General features: G+C 39.6%; 1 protein-coding gene and 2 pseudogenes across 5 annotated transcripts in view; 1 reads left to right on the forward strand and 2 right to left on the reverse strand.

Annotated features, from left to right (window-relative positions):
• Window positions 1-18,168, reverse strand: part of MCU (mitochondrial calcium uniporter) — a 207,520-nt gene that overhangs the window by 167,091 nt on the left and 22,261 nt on the right. The window contains exons 2-3 of one of the 3 annotated variants that reach the window (XM_025396362.1): window positions 17,215-17,337; window positions 16,543-16,591 (exon numbers count right to left, since the gene is read on the reverse strand). The exons of the other annotated variants lie outside the window; for them this stretch is intronic. Of the exons in view, the coding sequence (XP_025252147.1) occupies window positions 16,543-16,569 (27 nt within the window). The 5' untranslated portion in view covers window positions 16,570-16,591; window positions 17,215-17,337. The remainder of the gene's footprint in view (window positions 1-16,542; window positions 16,592-17,214; window positions 17,338-18,168) is intronic. 3 annotated transcript variants of the gene reach the window in all.
• LOC112631361 lies at window positions 3,312-3,932 on the reverse strand (annotated as a pseudogene). The gene has a single exon (XR_003121109.1). The product of XR_003121109.1 is annotated as a high mobility group protein B3 pseudogene (transcript).
• Window positions 11,504-12,100, forward strand: LOC112631362 (annotated as a pseudogene). Its single transcript, XR_003121110.1, has one exon. The product of XR_003121110.1 is annotated as a 40S ribosomal protein S10 pseudogene (transcript).

An 18,168-nucleotide genomic window follows, 5' to 3' on the forward strand; every position in this document is an offset into this window, starting at 1 on the left:
GCCTAGGAGTTTGAGACTAGCCCAGACAACATGGCAAAACTCCATCTCTCTAAAAATATAATAACTTTTTAAAAACCGACCGGCTTAAGGCTAATCAGAACTCACACCTGAAACCTTCAGAAGTCATACTGCTGGTGCACAATGGGGAAAAGTTGTTGCAGAATCAACCACTGCATGGCTCACAGTGCATTGCTGCATACTTAATCTTATCTGATCTTACAAAAGAAGTATTAGAAAGATCCAAATGATATACACATGGGAAAAGGGATTTTGTCTTCTCATTTTAAAACTATGTTAAAGCTTTCTGCCTACTTAGGATAAAGAGGTCATATTCAGAGACTGTTCACATGTATGCATTCTCAGCAAAACATCTACAGGGTGTGGTCATCAGATATTATTTAAAAGGACCAATAAGCCAGGCACGGTGGCTCACACCTGTAATCCCAGCACTTTGGGAGGCCGAGGCGGGCACATCACCTGAAGTCAGGAGTTCGAGACCAGCCTGGGCAATATGGTGAAACCCCATATCTACTAAAAACACAAAAATTAGCTGGGCATGGTGGCACATGCCTGTAATCCCAGCTACCCAGGAGGCAGAGGCAGGAGAATTGCCTGAACCCGGGAAGCGGATAGGTGCTGCACTCTAGCCTAGGTGACAGAGTGAGACTCCGTCTCAAAAAAAAAAAAAGGACCAATAGGAGAACAAATTTTAAAAGAATGCTAAAGGCTGGGCATGGTGGCTCATCCCTGTAATCCCAGCACTTTGCGAGGTCAAGGCAAGTGGATTACTTTAGGTCAGGAGTTTGATACCAGCCTGGCCAACATGGTGAAACCCCATCTCTACTCAAAATACAAAAAATTAGCCAGGTGTGGTGGTGAACACCTGTAGTCCCAGCTACTAGGGAGGCAGAGGCAGGAGAATCGCTTGAACTCCGGAGGCAGAGGTTAACGGTGAGCCAAGATCACGCCACTGCACTCCCGCCTGGATGACACAGCCAGACACTGTCTCAAAAAAAAAAAAAAAAAAAAAAAAAAAGAATGCTGAAGAGAGACACAGCAATGGTTCTTAAGCACAGGTGATATTTGGTAAAGTCTAAAGACATTTTTGGCTATCAGCTAGGGAGGGAAGCGCTACCTGCACCTAGTGGATAGAGGCCAGGGATGCTACTAAACATCTTACAATGCACAAGAGAGCCTCTCAATGATCTGAAACAAAGTATCAGACATGCCAAGGTTGAGTAACTCTGAGTACTACCACCTACAGTCCTGTTAGTGCATCTAAAGTCCAAATACTACTCCACAGTATGAAAGTATTAATCTATCTGTTCTAGTGTGAGAAGCTGAGTTTCACAAATGAAAAAGAGTGAGCAAGAAGCAGAAACCACTTTAATCAGAGTGGTTACTGTTCTAACATTCCAAAAGCAAATTTATCTCATGTGTTTGTGGGACTGATTTCTTTTTTAAAAGGAATATAAAAAGCAGTTTCCTTTTTTTCTGTTTTGAGGCAGAGTCTTGCTCTGTCACCTAGGCTGGAGTGCAGTGACACAATTTCGGCTCATGGCAGCCTCTGCTTCCTAGGTTCAAGTAATTCTCCCGCCTCAGCCTCCCGAGTAGCTGGGATTACAGGCGCATGCCACCATGCCCAGCTAAATTTTTTTTGTATTTTTAGTAGAGATGGTGTTTCTCCATGTTGGTCAGGCTGGTCTCGAACTCCTGACCTCAGGTGATCCACCCGCCTTGGCTTCCCAAAGTGCTGGGATTACAGGCATGAACCACCGCAGCCAGCCTAAAATACAGTTTTCTATCACTTTACTATACAATGCTATTCTTTAATAGGAAAAATCTATCAGTGTACATTTAGGTTTAGAGCCTTTTGGTATTTTGAAGCAGTCCTAAAAGCTAGCACAATACAAGTAACTGCAACCATAATACACTGTTCCTGGATACCAAGGTAAGAAGAATGAAGAAGCAATTCTTTTCAAGGCCCACCAGATTTGGACACTAGAATAAAAACAGGCTTCATTCCTCTACTCACTAGAAACATAGTCTTTCTAGTATTTATCTTTGCTAGATCCCTCATGTTATTCTCCTCCTAAACAAATATACAAATAATTTTAGTCCCTCCATGGTATCCAATAGTTCATGGGGTTTAATAACACAGGAATGCCTTTCTTATCCATATACCTATAATTTCATCCTTACTCTCAACAAGTCATTCTCAGAGTAGGAAAGGAAATAAGCGGAGTGTCCTCAAACTTATGTTAAAACAGAACCTTCTCCCCAGTGTTATCTCATACTATACTCCCTCTCACTCCCACACTCCCACCACATTAGCCATCCTGCTACTCTTTCCTGTTGTAAGTATAAGACCATATAATATCCATGCCCTAAACCCCCAACCCAATCTCAGACCAGGGGCTTTTCGCTTGTTCCCTCTACTGAAATACTCTTCACCCATATCTTTTTTTTTTTAATGTAATACTGTTTATTTCACTTCAAAAACATTTCAGCATTCTAAACATACAAAAAAAAAATAACAGAACATTGCAAATCATGTTTAAGTACAGGAAGTTCTTGAACTTTCATTGATGCAGTGGCTCTTTGCTTTGCTGACAATGAAGAGTTCTACAGTTTGTTTAAAAACAAAGTTTAAAAACTATCGCACTTAAAAAAAAAAAATTATCATGCCAGCTGACCCCTCTTTGTCCACAGCTAAGATGGCAGCAGAACGCTATGTCACTATATACAGAAACAAGACAACCTGAAGCTAAATGGATGCCCCCTGCAGAGTCAACAGGTTCAGCCTCACAGTGCACACCCTGAGCTACAGCCTCTCCAAAAGGCATCTTCCCCACAGCCTCAACGCCGAGCAAGGAGCATCAAGAGTTTGTCTCGATTGTTTTGTTCTTTTTACAAACTATAGACACATACAGTTGAAAACTCAGGATTTCCAGCCAATAACCATAGTTAACACCACCTTACAAACTAAAAAAAAAAAAAAAAAAAAGGCCAGAAACATCTTTAAATGCCTTGTCACACCAACAGCAAAGTGCACAGAGTGAGGAGAACAAGAAGAGGGTCTTTTCATTTTAAAAATGTTTGGAAATATGTACAACTTTGATACAGTTTCAGGGTGCTCCAGACACCCATGGCCACTTCATGTAAACCAATGACAATTTCTAGAGCACTTTGAGAGACTACAATATGATCATGATCAAATTTTGTAATTAAACCTAGTGAGGGCAACAGACACTTCTCAAATAAGAGATGTGTCAATTATCGTGCTCCCCTACTCTAAGTATTCACAAGGAGACAGATAAACAGTTTCTTTATTCATCCTCCTCCTCCTCCTCCTCTTCTTCTTCCTCCTCCTCTTCTTCATCTTCCTCTTCCACCTTTTTCCAGGCAACTTTAGCAGGACCCTTTGCACCATCAAACTTTCCTTTTAACTTAAAGTCAGCAACATCCTTCTCATACTTCTCCTTCAGCTTTGCTGCCTTAGTGATGTAAGGCTGCTTTTCACTGTCATTTAAATTCTTCCACATCTCACCCAGCTTTTTTGCCACGTCTCCAATAGAGATGCCGGGGTTTGTGGATTTGATCTTGGGGCGGAATTCTGAACAGAACAGGAAGAATCCAGACGGCGGCCTTTTGGGAGCATTAGGATCCTTCTTCTTCTTGCCTCCCTTAGCTGGTCCATAATCCTTCATTTCCCGATCATAGCGCACTTTATCCGCCTTTGCCATTTCATCAAATTTAGATTTCTCTTTCCCAGACATCATCTTCTACCTCTCAGAGCACTTCTTGGAAACTTCTGCAAAATTGACAGGGACCTCTGGGTTTTTCTTCTTATGTTCTTCTCTGCACATCTGCACAAAGAAGGCATAAGCAGACATCTTGCCCTTTGGTTTCTTGAGGTCACCTTTAGCCATCCTGACTGTATTGTTCCTCTTCACCCGTATCTTTACATGGATTTCTCCTTGTCATATATGTCTCAGCTTAAGTATCATGAACTTAGAGAAATCTTCTCTGACTACTCAAATCTAAATTAATCCTCCAATCACTCCACTGTATCAAATTTCCCATAGTTTATTAATAATCGACTAGTTAAGTATTCAGTACCTTTAAACAGCCTTTCTTGTTTGGCGAATTTCTCATCCCTTAAATCCTACCTCCTCAAAATAAAAGTCAGAAATTCAGTTACCCATCCTCTCTTGCAAACCGGGAGCAGGTAATTGACCTATATTATGCCAATAAAACACATTCACATGATATTCATTAGGAGGCAAGTGATATAATGGAGACGCCATGTGAAATCCATTCTAAAGAACATTTCAGAGTTATATCAGCATTCTTTCAGAAGCAGAAATAGCAGAGGTCCTAGCAGTGGCATCTCACACTCAGCACAGACAGTTACAAGTTCTAATACCTATTCCCAGTGGCAAAAGCAGTAGTCTCCAATGATTTGGTCCAGTGGTATAATTTGGGCATTTTTCCTAGCTAAGTAGACGCCAAGACTGATTCTCTGGCATCCGTGAAGATTCTGTGAGCTATCTTATTAGATTTAAAAAAAAAATTTTTTTTTTTAATTCTGCTTAAATAAACTACTGGGCTTTGCCGTTTCAACTAAGAGCTCTGATTCATTCTTCATACATTTTTTCATCAGATTCTTACTGATATTTTCTTGTTAATTATTTATTAGCTGTCTCTCCCCACAAGAATATAAAACTTCTTAAGGACAGGGACATTATCTGTCGCGTTCATTCCTATAAACCCAATATTTACCATAGTGCTTCCCACACAAGAGGCACTCAAAAAACACTTCCTACTGCTACACAAATACATACTTGGGAACTAATACGAAGAATTCAAAGTATCAGTACTCTAGGAGTTAAGAGATAAAAAGGATCAATGTGGTCTAGAGAAAGCAAAGAGGCTTCATGAAGGCGGTGACACTTGAGTGGAGTACTGAAAAGACAGGTTGTAATCAGGAATGTAGAAAGGCAGAGATGTATCTTCGAAAGGATAAAACAAATGTCTGGCACTAGGAATGAATGCAGCAGGCAGCGAGTAAAGTGGGATTAGGGAAAAGTATGTTGGGCTCGATAGGAGATATTATCAGACATGCAAGATGAGCAAGATTATGAATGGCTCTGAATGCTAGGCTTGGGGAATGTTCCATTTGATGATGTTTCAAGAACACTAATCCTCAATGAGTATTTTCATCTGTTCTTTATTCTAGATGTTATCTGCTGTGTAAAACTACAGCAGCTACCCACACGTTCTCTACAGCATTCCCTCTCTGAGCACTGGTGCTCTATATTTATCTGTTCAAGCTGAGAGACTACAAGAGGAAGAGATTCCTATAATTAATCCTCTTGCAACCAAGTGGATACTCACTTTAAAGATAAAAATCTATTGCCAAAATGGCCTTTATTTTCCAACCGCCATCCCCAAAGCCATACATTAAAATTCGTCTCAACTCAATTTACCTTCTAGTCTATTAGAATAATTTCCAGATACTAGGCTGAGGTGGGAGGATCCTTTGATCCCAGGAGTTCAAGACCAGCCTGGCAACAAAGCAAGATCCTATCTTAAAATATATAAGTAAACAAAAACAGATAGGATAATCATACAAGTATGAGGAAAAATATGGAAGGATATATATACGACATGGTTATCTTGGAGCAAAATGGGAAGGAGAGAGAACCAGGCAAGAAAGGAAGAAAGAAATTTGATTTTAGTTATATGAAAGGCAATATGTATGAACATATAGATTAATTTTTTTTTTTTTTTTTGAGACAGAGTTTCACTCTTGTTGCCTAGGCTGGAGCATAATGGCGTGATCTTGGCTCACTGCAACCTCCGCCTCCTGGGTTCAAGCAATTCTCCTGCCTCAGTCTCCTGAGTAGCTGAGATTACAGGTGCCCACCACCACGCCCAACTAGTTTTTGTATTTTAGTAGAGACGGGGTTTCACCATGTTGGTCAGGCTGGTCTCGAACTCCTGACCTCAGGTGATCCACCCACCTCAGCCTCCCAAAGTGTTGGGATTACAGGCATGAGCCACCGCGCCTGGCTTACATTTCATGTAAAATATTTTTTAAACAAAAATAGTATGAGCCAGGCACAATGGCTCACAACTGTAATCCCAACACTTTCAGAGGCCCAGGTGGGAGGATCACTTGAGATCAGGAGTTAGAGACCAGCTTAGGCAACGTAGTAGGACTCCATCTCTATAAAAAAGTTTTTAAATTAGCCAGGTGTGGGGCAGGCGCAGTGGCTCACGCCTGTAATCCCAGCACTGTGGGAGGCCAAGGCAGGCGGATCACGAAGTCAGGATATTGCAACCATCCTGGATAACACAGTGAAACCCCATTTCTACTAAAAAAGACAAAAAATTAGCCAGGCGTGGCGGCGGGCGCCTGTAGTCCCAGCTACTCGGGAGGCTGAGGCAGGAGAATGGCGTGAACCCGGGAGGCGGAGCTTGCAGTGAGCCAAGATCGCACCACTGCACTCCACCCTGGGCGACAGAGTGAAACTCCATCTCAAAAGAAAAAAAAAATTAGCCAGGTGTGGTGGTGTGTGTATGTAGACCCAGCTACTTGGAAAGGCCGAGGTGGGAGGATTCCCTGCACCCAGGAAGTCAAGGCTCAGGAGAGTAAGCCATGCTCACACCACTGCACTATAGCCTGGATGACCACACGAGACCTTGTTTCAAAAAAATAAAAAAGTAAACACAGTATGAAAGTTATTAAAAACCAGCTAATCCAACCATCCAGATGCCCCAAAGATTCACTTATTCAACACTAAGTGCTTATTTTGTGCAATGAACTGGGAAAAAGGTTGCCATCTCCTTTCCAATAAAAAAATCTAGTACAAATAATCCATCTATTCCAAAGGATTTCCATTCCATTTTGAAGCTGATCTAATGAGAGAAAATTATTCCATATGCTGAGCTGTAATTTGCTTCTCCATAAAGAAAAAGAATGAATCTAATCTAACCTTCATCCACACAGTTGTCTTCAAATATGTTCAAGACTAGTACTGTGTTTACTTGGCAACATTTACAGGTAGTTCCCTACTTTCATATGTAACACAGCCCTTTAAATGTGCCTAAGAGTTGAATGTCCAGATTCAGACTTAAGGGACTTAAAATGTTAAAAAGTGACAAACTTGGGGGTGGGGGTAGAAATGCAGCTAAAATTACAAAGGATTAGTTTTCCTAATATACAAAGAACTCCCACAAATTACAAAGAAAAAACCAACATCTCTACAAGAGTTAAGGAACATGAGTTTTAGTTCACAGCAAAGAGAAAGACAGTACTTTTAAAAGATGCTCAATTTCACTTATACAAGAAAAACATATTAAAGCTTCATTGAGATACCACTTTTTCACCAGTCAGAAAGTTTAGTACCACATTGTGTTGGCAAAGACGTAAGCAGATAGTAATTCTAATACATTCTACTTTAAGGAATACATTCTATAAACACATACACAAGCAATGATGAATGCACAAGGTTATTCACCATAGCAATGCAAATAACTGTAAAAGACTGGAAACAACATACATGTGTAACAGGGAATTGATTTTTTAAAAGTATACTATATCTTCTATATTAAAGAATCATAAGCTATTTCTTAACATTCTTGATGAGTAAATCTAGAGACAAAAGGATGGGCTTTCCAGTGACCTTAGAAGAATCTGACAGTTTGTATTAAAAGCTCTCGAAGATACCATCTGAAACAGATGAACTTCTAAGGATGTTCTGAATAGCATTATTACAATTTGTGGCTGTTACCTGTGAGTGCAGAAGAACACGGTCAGGGAGGTAACCTAATCTATTTGCAGAACAACAAACTACAAAAGTCATCAGGTGAAAATGAGGAAAGAATGTTTACCTTTAAAATTCTCAAATGTGCTAGCAAAAATAAAATATATTTTGAAAAGCATGTTGCAAGAACAAATTACTGATAGAGCCACTCTGGAATATTATGCTGCCATTAAATATGTATGACAAGTTTGTTAAATATTTTGTATAATGCTGAGCAAAAAAAGCAAAATATAGTTACATGGGTTTTTTTCTTCCTTGAGTCATCTTCAATGGTAAGTTATATGGTTTTATGTTATATATAAAGATGACCTATTCTTTTATCAAAGCAAGATGAATTCCATTAAAAAATGTCTAGAAGGAAATACATAAAAATGTTAATAGTTGTCTCTGAGTAGCACTTCTTTCTTCCATTTTTCTGTACATCTCAATTTTCTATGACAAAATATTTAGTACTTTTAAAATAGAAATTTTAAAAAAAGAATGATTCTGAATATGTTAGAAAAAATAAGAATCATAGCATCATATATATGAACAGAAAACTAAGTTTATTAATTTAATCTCTGTTCTGACAAATTTGGTAATTTTTAAAAACTCAACTGCAAAAAAAAGACTAGAAAATAAACATTTTCTTTTTTTTAAGATGGAATCTCACTCTGTCAACCAGGCTGGAGTACACTGGCCCAATCTTGGCTCACTGCAAACTCCGCCTCCCAGGTTCACACCATTCTCCTGCCTCAGCCTCCCGAGTTGCTGGGACTACAGGCGCCCGCCACCACAACTGGCTAATCTTTTGTATCTTTAATTGAGATGGGGTTTCACCATGTTAGCCAGGATGGTCTTGATCAATCCTGACCTCGTGATCTGCCTGCCTCGGCCTCCCAAAGTGCTGGGATTACAGGCGTGAGCCACCGCGCCTGGCCAAAAATAAACGTTTTCTAAACATAACAATAACAGAACAAAGGAAATTAAGCTTTGATAAGAAAAAGAGACTTTTTCTCCCATGTTCAATAGTCTTGAGAAAAGAAATAATGCAAATTTTAGTTAAAATGTCACCCAAGAAAGTAACAAAAGGTCTCATAAAAAAAAGAAACAGACTTTGTCTCTATTTCTTAATCATCTAACAGGAAGAAGTAGCAACTTTCAGTGCAAGCTACTCTCTTCTTTGATTTATAAATCAAACTCCCCCCAAAAATGGGTTATCGAAATTAATCTTGAAAAATTAATTTTTAAGAAGTAATTATAGCTATCATGTTTTCAACTCTGGTTACACTAGAATTTTGCTTGTAAAAATAGTTAAATGTTAAAAAAAAAAAAGAAAGAAAAAAGTGGCAATAACTACAACTCAATCTTGTTACCTCATTGTAATGTTGGCTACGCCTAGATTAAGTCAAGCGGAAGGTTAAAGTTCCTTGGTAAAATAGAAAAGAAAAAAAACAGCTGAGATTAAGGGGAAAAGGTGACATCTAGTTCATAAGAAGTCATATACTCTTTTTTTTTTTTTTTTTGATGGAGTTTCGCTCTTGTTGCCCACGCTGGAGTGCAAAGGCGCAATCTCTGCTCACTGCAATCTCCGCCTCCCAGGTTCAAGTGATTCTCCTGCCTCAGCCTCCCGAATAGCTGGGATTCAGATGCCCACACCTTTTTTTAATTATAATAAATCAGTATGTTATACTAATTGATACATTTTAATATTTATACCAAGAATTCCTTATAAATCCAATTTATCTTTAAATAAAGTGTATAAATTCCATTGTTTCATAACTTAGCACAGATCTTCAAACCCACAATGATGTTACTGTGAGAACAATATACTACCAAATGTACACTTAACCATAAATATTGTTGTATTCCCCATAATGAGCTTAAGTGGATAGTAATTCAAGTTGCAATTACCAATAAGAGACCCAAACTGATTTGTTTACATGTATCACAGATTTTTTGTTTCAAACAAAATGAAATGATTCTTTTTAAGTTTCAACAACAAATATAACCATTATCCCCACCCACAGATGACACTGCCTAGAAATAGCTGTAATGCATCACTACAGCAAGGCACTAGACGAGTACAAAAACACTGTAGTGTATATTAAAATCATCTCAGAACAACCAATAAAACAAAAATTTCATGTAGGGAGATCATGGAAGACCTTACTGAGAATATAAGATTTAAGCAGAGACTTGAGAGGGATAAGAAATAAGAAAACCTGCATATATTCAGGAGAAAAGCATTCCAATGATAGAAAACTGCAATGCAAAAATCCTATGAGGTAGGTGCATGTTCAGCATGTTTGAGGAATAGCAAGGAGGTCAGTATCACAAAATGGAGTGGGCAAGAGGGAAAGTGGCAGCAGATGGGAGTCAGACAGGGAGCCAAATGTTCAACAGTGATGTGCTCAAGCCAATACTGGCTGGAGAGCAGATTGCTGTACATTCTAGAACTTTGAATCAGCCAGAGTGGGAGTAATTTTACCAGTAAAACAGGCAAATGCTACAAATCAGAACCTTTTCCCCCTCCAGAGAGCCAGTTTATCGTCACTACCTGTAGGCCCCTTGAAGAACTCTTGTCTTTTACTGAGTGAGATCAGAAGCTACTGGATAAGTTCCCTTCTGCCTGACGTCATCATTCCCACTGCTGAGTTATGACCACAGGTAAGAAAGAACAAAAGCAGGGAGACTAATTAGAAAGCTGTTAATATAATCTAGGTGAGATACATTGTTAACCTGAACCAAAGAGCCAGTGGTGAAACAGTGAGAAGTAATCAACTCACTGTCTCACCACTGGCTCTTTTGTTCAGGCTCTGGATACAAAGAACTATTCTGATTTGCATCAGTATGTAGCAACAATTACTAAGCTTCCTATCTAGAAATCAGTATCTAACTCTAACCTAAACATGTCATTCCTGGTTCTGAATTAAGACTGTTAGTTGGATGTATAAAGTACTTCAAGAAGCTCAAATAACCAGGAGTCTTAGATGCACGTTACATATCTTCAGTTATTAAGGGTTCTATTATCATTTCAACTGATCAACATATACATGTATTGAACATCTCTTATAAGACACTGCAGAGAACACAAGTAAAATCTGTAATCCAAGCCCCTTCCTCAAGGAGGTTACAATCTGAAGTTTAAACTAAAGCATCCGTATATAAAAAGATAGATTCAACACAATGAAAGTATAAAATGTGTGGCAGGGCGAAGGAGTATTCTATAAATTGGAAAGGAGGAGGAAGAAATCACTGAACAGATGGGACTTGAGCTGTGCCTTGAAGGATGGATAGAGTGAGATGATGAGAGATGAACAAACGGAACAAGTAAGGGCCTAATAGGCAGTGGATCTGCAAAGTGAAAGGGCTAAGACAAAGGTGGGAATGCACTTGGTGATTAAGGAGTAATCTACTCATGGCATTCAGGAGCGTGGGGAGACAGAGGTTACAATTGGGAACTATGGAGACATATACCTGAATTCCTAATTTCATTACTTGTTTTCATTGCTTGGGCAAGTTACGTAGGACCTTCCTGTCTTTATTTCTTCAGCAGTAGAATTTATAGTACCTACTTTATAGGACTGGTGCACAGAATATATGAAATAAAATCATATACGTATGGTATGTCACACTACCTGAAAGTTAGTAAGCAGTCACTGGTTAGCAAAACCATTACTGGCCTTTTCCAGCCCCAGCTCCGGACCCTGCAGCCGCCAAGATGTTGATGCCTAAGAAGAACCAGATTGCCATTTATGAACTCCTTTTTAAGGAGGGAGTCATGGTGGCCAAGAAGGATATCCACATGCCTAAGCACCCGGAGCTGGCAGACAAGAATGTGCCCAACCTTCATGTCATGAAGGCCATGCAGTCTCTCAAGTCCCGAGGCTACGTGAAGGAACAGTTTGCCTGGAGACATTTCTACTGGTACCTTACCAATGAGGGTATCCAGTATCTCCGTGATTACCTTCATCTGCCCCCGGAGATTGTGCCTGCCACCCAACGCCGTAGCCGTCCAGAGACTGGCAGGCCTAGGCCTAAAGGTCTGCAGGGTGAACGACCTGCGAGACTCACAAGAGGGGAAGCTGACAGAGATACCTACAGACAGAGTGCTGTGCCATCTGGTGCCGACAAGAAAGCCGAGGCTGGGGCTGGGTCAGCAACCGAATTCCAGTTTAGAGGCGGATTTGGTCGTGGACGTGGTCAGCCACCTCAGTAAAATTGGAGAAGATTCTTTTGCATTGAATAAACTTACAGCCAAAAAACCTTAAAAAAAAAAAAAATTACTGGCCAGGCACAGTGATTCACGCCTGTAATCCCAGGCCAAAGTGGGAGGATTGCTTGAGGCTAGGAGTGCAAGACCAGCTGGGCAACCTAGTGAGACCTCGTCTCTCCAAAAAAAAAAAATTTTAATTAGATAGGCGTAGTATTTTGCACCTGTAGTCAGTCCCAGCTACTCAGGAGGCTGAAGTGGGAGGGTCACTTGAGGCCAGGAGCTCAAGACCAGCCTGTGTAACACAGCAAGACTCCCATCTCAATCAATCAACTAACCAATCAATAAAAATGATTGGGAAGTGGCAATGGTTAATGGGTACAATAATTAAAAGAATGAGTAAGACTTAGAATTTGATAGCACAACAGGGTGACTATAGTCAATAATAATTTAATTGTACATTTTAAAATAACTAAAAGAACATAATTGTATTGTTTGAAATACAAAGGATAAATGCTTGAGGTGATTTATCTTCAAGTCACTGGAAAAACCAAAAGTGACAATAAGAAAAGTCACAAAAAGGGCTTTGTTTGGGAAGAAGATTCTACATTCTGGTTATGTTAAGTGATACCTTAAAAGCCAAAAGAACACGTAAAATACACACACAACCAAGACTGCAGCTCACTCGCTGATGTAACAATCAGTGGGAAGGAACACATACCAGCACTCACGAACACACGAATATTCCAAAGGCACAACTATTTCACTGAACATTCTTTACTGTAGTGAAAGAACAGATGAACGTTTTGACTTGGTGACTCAAAACAGACCAAAAAGAAAAGATGTCCTCCTTTGGGGCATCTCAAAAACCTGGTTACAATAAAAAGAGACCATTAACATCAGCTACTTTATTCTTCTTATAATACAAACAAGACCGTAAAGGTTCCAGTAACATAATGGTATCTTGATAATCCTATAATTCTGACAGCATATATTCTAAGATAAAAGGTTCATTTGTTCAACTGGTTCTCTATATATCCTGTAAATGTTAACAGTGAAATGTTGTGTTTTTTCCAGAACTGCTAATACTTTTAATACTTTTTGTATATACTTTCTGAATAACATGCAAATGAAAAAGTATAAACTTGATAATTTTTCACAAAATGAACCCACCCATGTAACCAATGCCTAAACCAAGAGACAGAACATTACTAGCACTCCAGGAGCCCCCTTCATATCCTCTGTCACTTTCCTCAAACCCCCAACAAGGGTAATCAATCTCCTGACTTCTGACACTATTGATTAGTTTTACCTGCTTTTGAACTTATATAAATGGAATCATGCACTGTTAGTGTCTGGCTTCTTTCGTTCATCATGTTATTTGTGAGAACCATGCATTTTTATATGTAGTTGTAACCTATTCATTCTGATCACCGTTTAATACTCATTATGTGGTTATATCACAAATTATATACTTATTCTACTGCTGACGGGCACTTGGAAAATTCCAGTTTGGACTATTAGTCCTGCCATGAACATTTCTGTCCATGTCTTTTGGTGAATATAGACATATAATTCTGTTTTGTATAAATCTAGAAATGGAACTGCCGAGTCATAGGGTATGCATGTGTTCAACTTTTGTAAATAACTAATGAACTTTTAAGGAAAAACTATTTTAAATCTTCATGGGGAAATATGAATGATTAATAGATTCATCAGAAGGTATGGACTCCAAAATTACTTTCAGTGGGGAAAAAACTTATTGACGTAGGATAGTTGATCCACATCATTCCCAAAGGAGGCAATTCGAGACCATCCTGGCTAACACAGTGAAACCCCGTCTCTACTAAAAATACAAAAAACTAGCCGGGCGAGGTGGCGGGCGCCTGTAGTCCGAGCTACTCTGGAGGCTGAGGCAGGAGAATGGCGCAAACCCGGGAGGCGGAGCTTGCAGTGAGCTGAGATCCGGCCACTGCACTCCAGCCCGGGCTACAGAGCAAGACTCCGTCTCAAAAAAAAAAAAAAAAAAAAAAAGAGAATATTTTCACCAGCAATTTAGCATATGACACTTAATAAGAGAAGTAACCAAATCCATCTTGCCCATTCTGAAACTGATGATGCTAAAATTTAGAAACAATTGATGAGCCATTACTATCAATAAGATAAAGTAACAATTTTTTTCCCCAACATGTAACAGGAGAATATAAACTTTACAAGTCCGAACTTTGCCTGTTGTACTCATTTAAATAGACTCTTGGAAACTGAAAGGGACTTCAGAACTAGCCTAACCTTCACGTGATCATACAAAGGTCTCCTATTTCAATGAACATGCTAATAAAAATTCCTTTAATCCAAGAACAGAAAAAGAATACTAGGCAAAAACTAAGGGAATCTGAATATAGTATGGACTTTAGTTAATAATAATGTATCAAGATTGGTTCATTAATTGTAACAAATGTACCAAAGTAATGTAAAATGTTAATAATAGAAGAAGGTGAGGGATATATGGGAATTCTGTGTCTGATCTTTCCCATTTTTTGTAAATCTAAAATTGTTCAAAATTTTTTTTAAAGTCCAATTAAAACTCTGCAACATAATCTGCAGATTGCAACACACCTGCTAAACTCCTTTCAAAATGCAATCCAGATGCACTTTTAAAGCTGTTAGACACACATACCCACATACACATACACAAATATACTTTCTATCTATGGTCTTAGATACATAGATATATGAGGAAAGCATTCTATCTATGCCAATTTTAGTGTTGCTCCTAGCTTCAAAATTATGAACAAGGCTCTTCTTTTTTTATTCCATCTAAGCCAACCTTTCTGAGTATATACTATAAGCACTTAGTGACTCATTAAGAAGCAATCCCGGCCGGGCACGGTGGCTCACACCTATAATCCCAGCACTTTGGGAGCCTGAGGCAGGCGGATCACCTGAGGTCAGGAGTTTGAGACCAGCCTGGCCAAAGTGGTGAAACTCCGTCTCTACAAAAATTAACCAGGCGTGGTGGTGGGTGCCTATAATCCCAGCTACTCAGGAAGCTGAGGTAGGAGAATTGCTTGAACTCGGGAGGCAGAGGTTGCAGTAAGCCGAGATCGTGCCATTGCACTCCAGCCTGGGCGAGAGAGCGAGACTCTGTCTCAAAAAAAGAAACAATCTCCTAGTTATCTTCAAACAGTAAAAGCATCCAAATTCCAAGTAAGACCGATACTCTAACAACCATGTCTTTGTGGTTTAAATCATTGAGTGTTTGCTTTTACTTCAGGGGCCAAAAAAAAAAAAGAGAGAGAGAGAGAAAGGAAATAGACTGTGCACCTTTCAACTAGCAGGGAAAACAAGCATCCCCTAATATGGTGTGAGACCTAGCAAAAGGAACCCTAGGAAAGGAAGCAGGAGACCTACCCTCTGGTTTCAGTAGTAGAACACTGATTTGCTCTGTGATCCTTGAATAACTCTGGTCCTCAATTTCCATTACCCTGACTGGTATTTTAACTGTAATAATTCTTCCATGAATCTGGAGGTCCTTTCTTTCTTTCAAGGAACAGGGTCTTGCTCTGTCATCCAGGCTGGAGTACAATGGCGTGATCACAGCTCACTGCAGCCTCAAATTTCCTGGCTCAAGCGATCCTTTCACCTCAGCCTCCCAAGTAGCCATAACTACAGGGGCATGCTACCATGCCCAACTAATTTTTTGTTTTAAATGGGGCCTCACTATAAGCTGGTCAGGCACTCCTGGCCTCCAGCGATCCTCACACACCAGCCTCCCAAAGTGTTCGGATTACACGTGTGAGTTACCATGCCCAGCCTATAAAACCTTTAGAGAATCCAATAATAGTAGTAACATCCTGCCACTGAATGAATGCCTATACCCAGTGAGAAAGCAAAAGAGAAAGAGAAACGAGAGTCAGTGTGAAAGAGAAAGAATAAATGAATGAAAGAAAAGAAAAGATAAAGAAGCTGGACTGCCATTATAGCTTTCCATTTCAGTAACCTTGTATTAGTAATCAATCATACCACTATACATACTGCACATATTTACTTGTTAGTCAGCATTATGGCACAGGTCTTGGCTTTCCTGGTTTTCTCTTTAGAAGCCTATTTGAGAACAACTGTGGTTTTGGCAAGCTTATTTCTAAATACAATTTGAAGTTTGGTTCACCTACAGTAGCAGTTGGCAAACTTTTTCTTAAAGGGCCAAATAAAAAATATTTCAGGCTTTATGGACGATATCGTCTCTGTTGTAACAACTAAACTCTGTCCTTATAGTGCCAGGGCAACCACAGACAATCTGTAAACAAATGGGTATGTCTGTGTTGCAATAAAACTTTGTTTACAAAATCAAGCAACCATTTATGCTACAGTTTGTCAAGGCCTGTTCTACAGTAACAGGGGGCAGAAAAATCAACTGGCAATATAGATTTCATAAAACCACATGAGTTCACACCGAAATAAACTGTTCTGCTTGCAGGGAAAAAATGCTTATGAATCATGATTTTCACATACCTGCAAATGTTCAAGTTTCCCCTGCATGAACAGGTCACATCACCAAAACCTAAGACAGAGCAGGAAAACACTCTCCCTTACATGGTTGTTATGACATACAGGGGATGTGTTAATTTATATAGGCAAAATTTACAAGATGACCTGCAAAAGTAAGATACCAGGTTTTAGCAACTTTAATGATAAACATAGAAACCCATACCCGATTAACCTCAACCATTACTTCTTCCATATATTAAGCCAAATTAATTAAGATAAATGCCAAGGTAACTGGCTTTCCAAGGAGAGCTGCCCTGTTTCCATGCAATCTAGTTGGTTTACACCAGCAGAGCCTTGGTCATCCATAACCTATTAAATTTCCAAGAGGCCAGAGTAACTGTTTGAGGTAGCACAGTTCTGATTTATTGGGGTTGTTTACCAATATGGTCTAATCAGGCTAAGATCAGATCTGTTATCCCTTAGGGTGTACCATAGTAAAAATATTCTATTGTGCAACAGTCACCTCACTAAACTCATCCCCATGTTAGCTACCAAGTGTTCAATAGCAGGCTGGAGCAAAGAGCCAGCCCACAAGGATCAAGCAAGTGCCTTTTTAAAAACTAATCTTAAGAAGCTCCTCTACATGGCTTTGCAAAGTAAGCAAAAACCATGCCAAATAGTAAAAAAGGCACTTACTTGACTCCCACAGGCCAGCTCCACACTCTAGCAGCTAAGATGTCACTGGCATGGTACATGGAGAGTGAGGTGGAAACGATATCTTGCCAATCACTGATCACTGTAGGAATGGTAGTGAAAGACCTAAAAGAATAGAAAAAAGTAAAGTAAATGTCAAAGGTAAAGGCCCTCTTGAGCCTGCTAATGTGGGTACCTCAGCATATAATGCCAAAGAAGAAAGAAAGTCTGAAAAGACCTTGTTTAAGTCATTCTTAGCCACTAGTTATTACAGTGACCCTTAGGACAAGAGAGCACTTTTTAAAAAAATGACTTGTAACCTAGAAAAATCCAGATTGACTGTAAGAAACTCTGAAATACTTTTTTCAGAAATAATAAAAAGTATTAATAAATACTTTTTTCTGAAATACTTTTTCAGAAATAAATAAATACTTATTACGTATTTGGGCAGGGCGCAGTGGCTCACACCTGTAATCCCAGCACTTTGAGAGGCCAACGGGAGTGGATCACCTGAGATTTGGAGTTCAAGACCAGCCTAACCAACATGGAGAAACCCCGTCTCTACTAAAAATACAAAATTTGCAGGGCATGGTGGTGCATGCCTGTAATCCCAGCCACTCGAGAGGCTGAGGAAGGAGAATTGCTTGAATCCGGGAGGCAGAGTTTGCGGTGAGCCGAGATCATGCCATTGCACTCCAGCCTGGGCAACAGGAGCAAAACTCTGTCTCAAAAATAATAATAATAATAATAAATATCTGATAATCACATAAGCTCAACAAATATAAAAATTGGGAGTTAGCTGGCTGTGTTGGTGTGTGCCTATAGTCCCAACTATTCAAAAGGCCAAGGCAGGAGGACTGCTTGAACCCAGGAGTTCAAGGCCAGCCTGGGCCTGGGCAACAAGCAAGACCCCAACTCTAAAAAACGCTGAGGTGGTGGGGGGGGACTGAAGTAACA

The sequence above is a fragment of the Theropithecus gelada genome, chromosome 9 (assembly GCF_003255815.1).
Source record: "Theropithecus gelada isolate Dixy chromosome 9, Tgel_1.0, whole genome shotgun sequence".
In the NCBI taxonomy this organism is placed as follows: domain Eukaryota; kingdom Metazoa; phylum Chordata; class Mammalia; order Primates; family Cercopithecidae; genus Theropithecus; species Theropithecus gelada.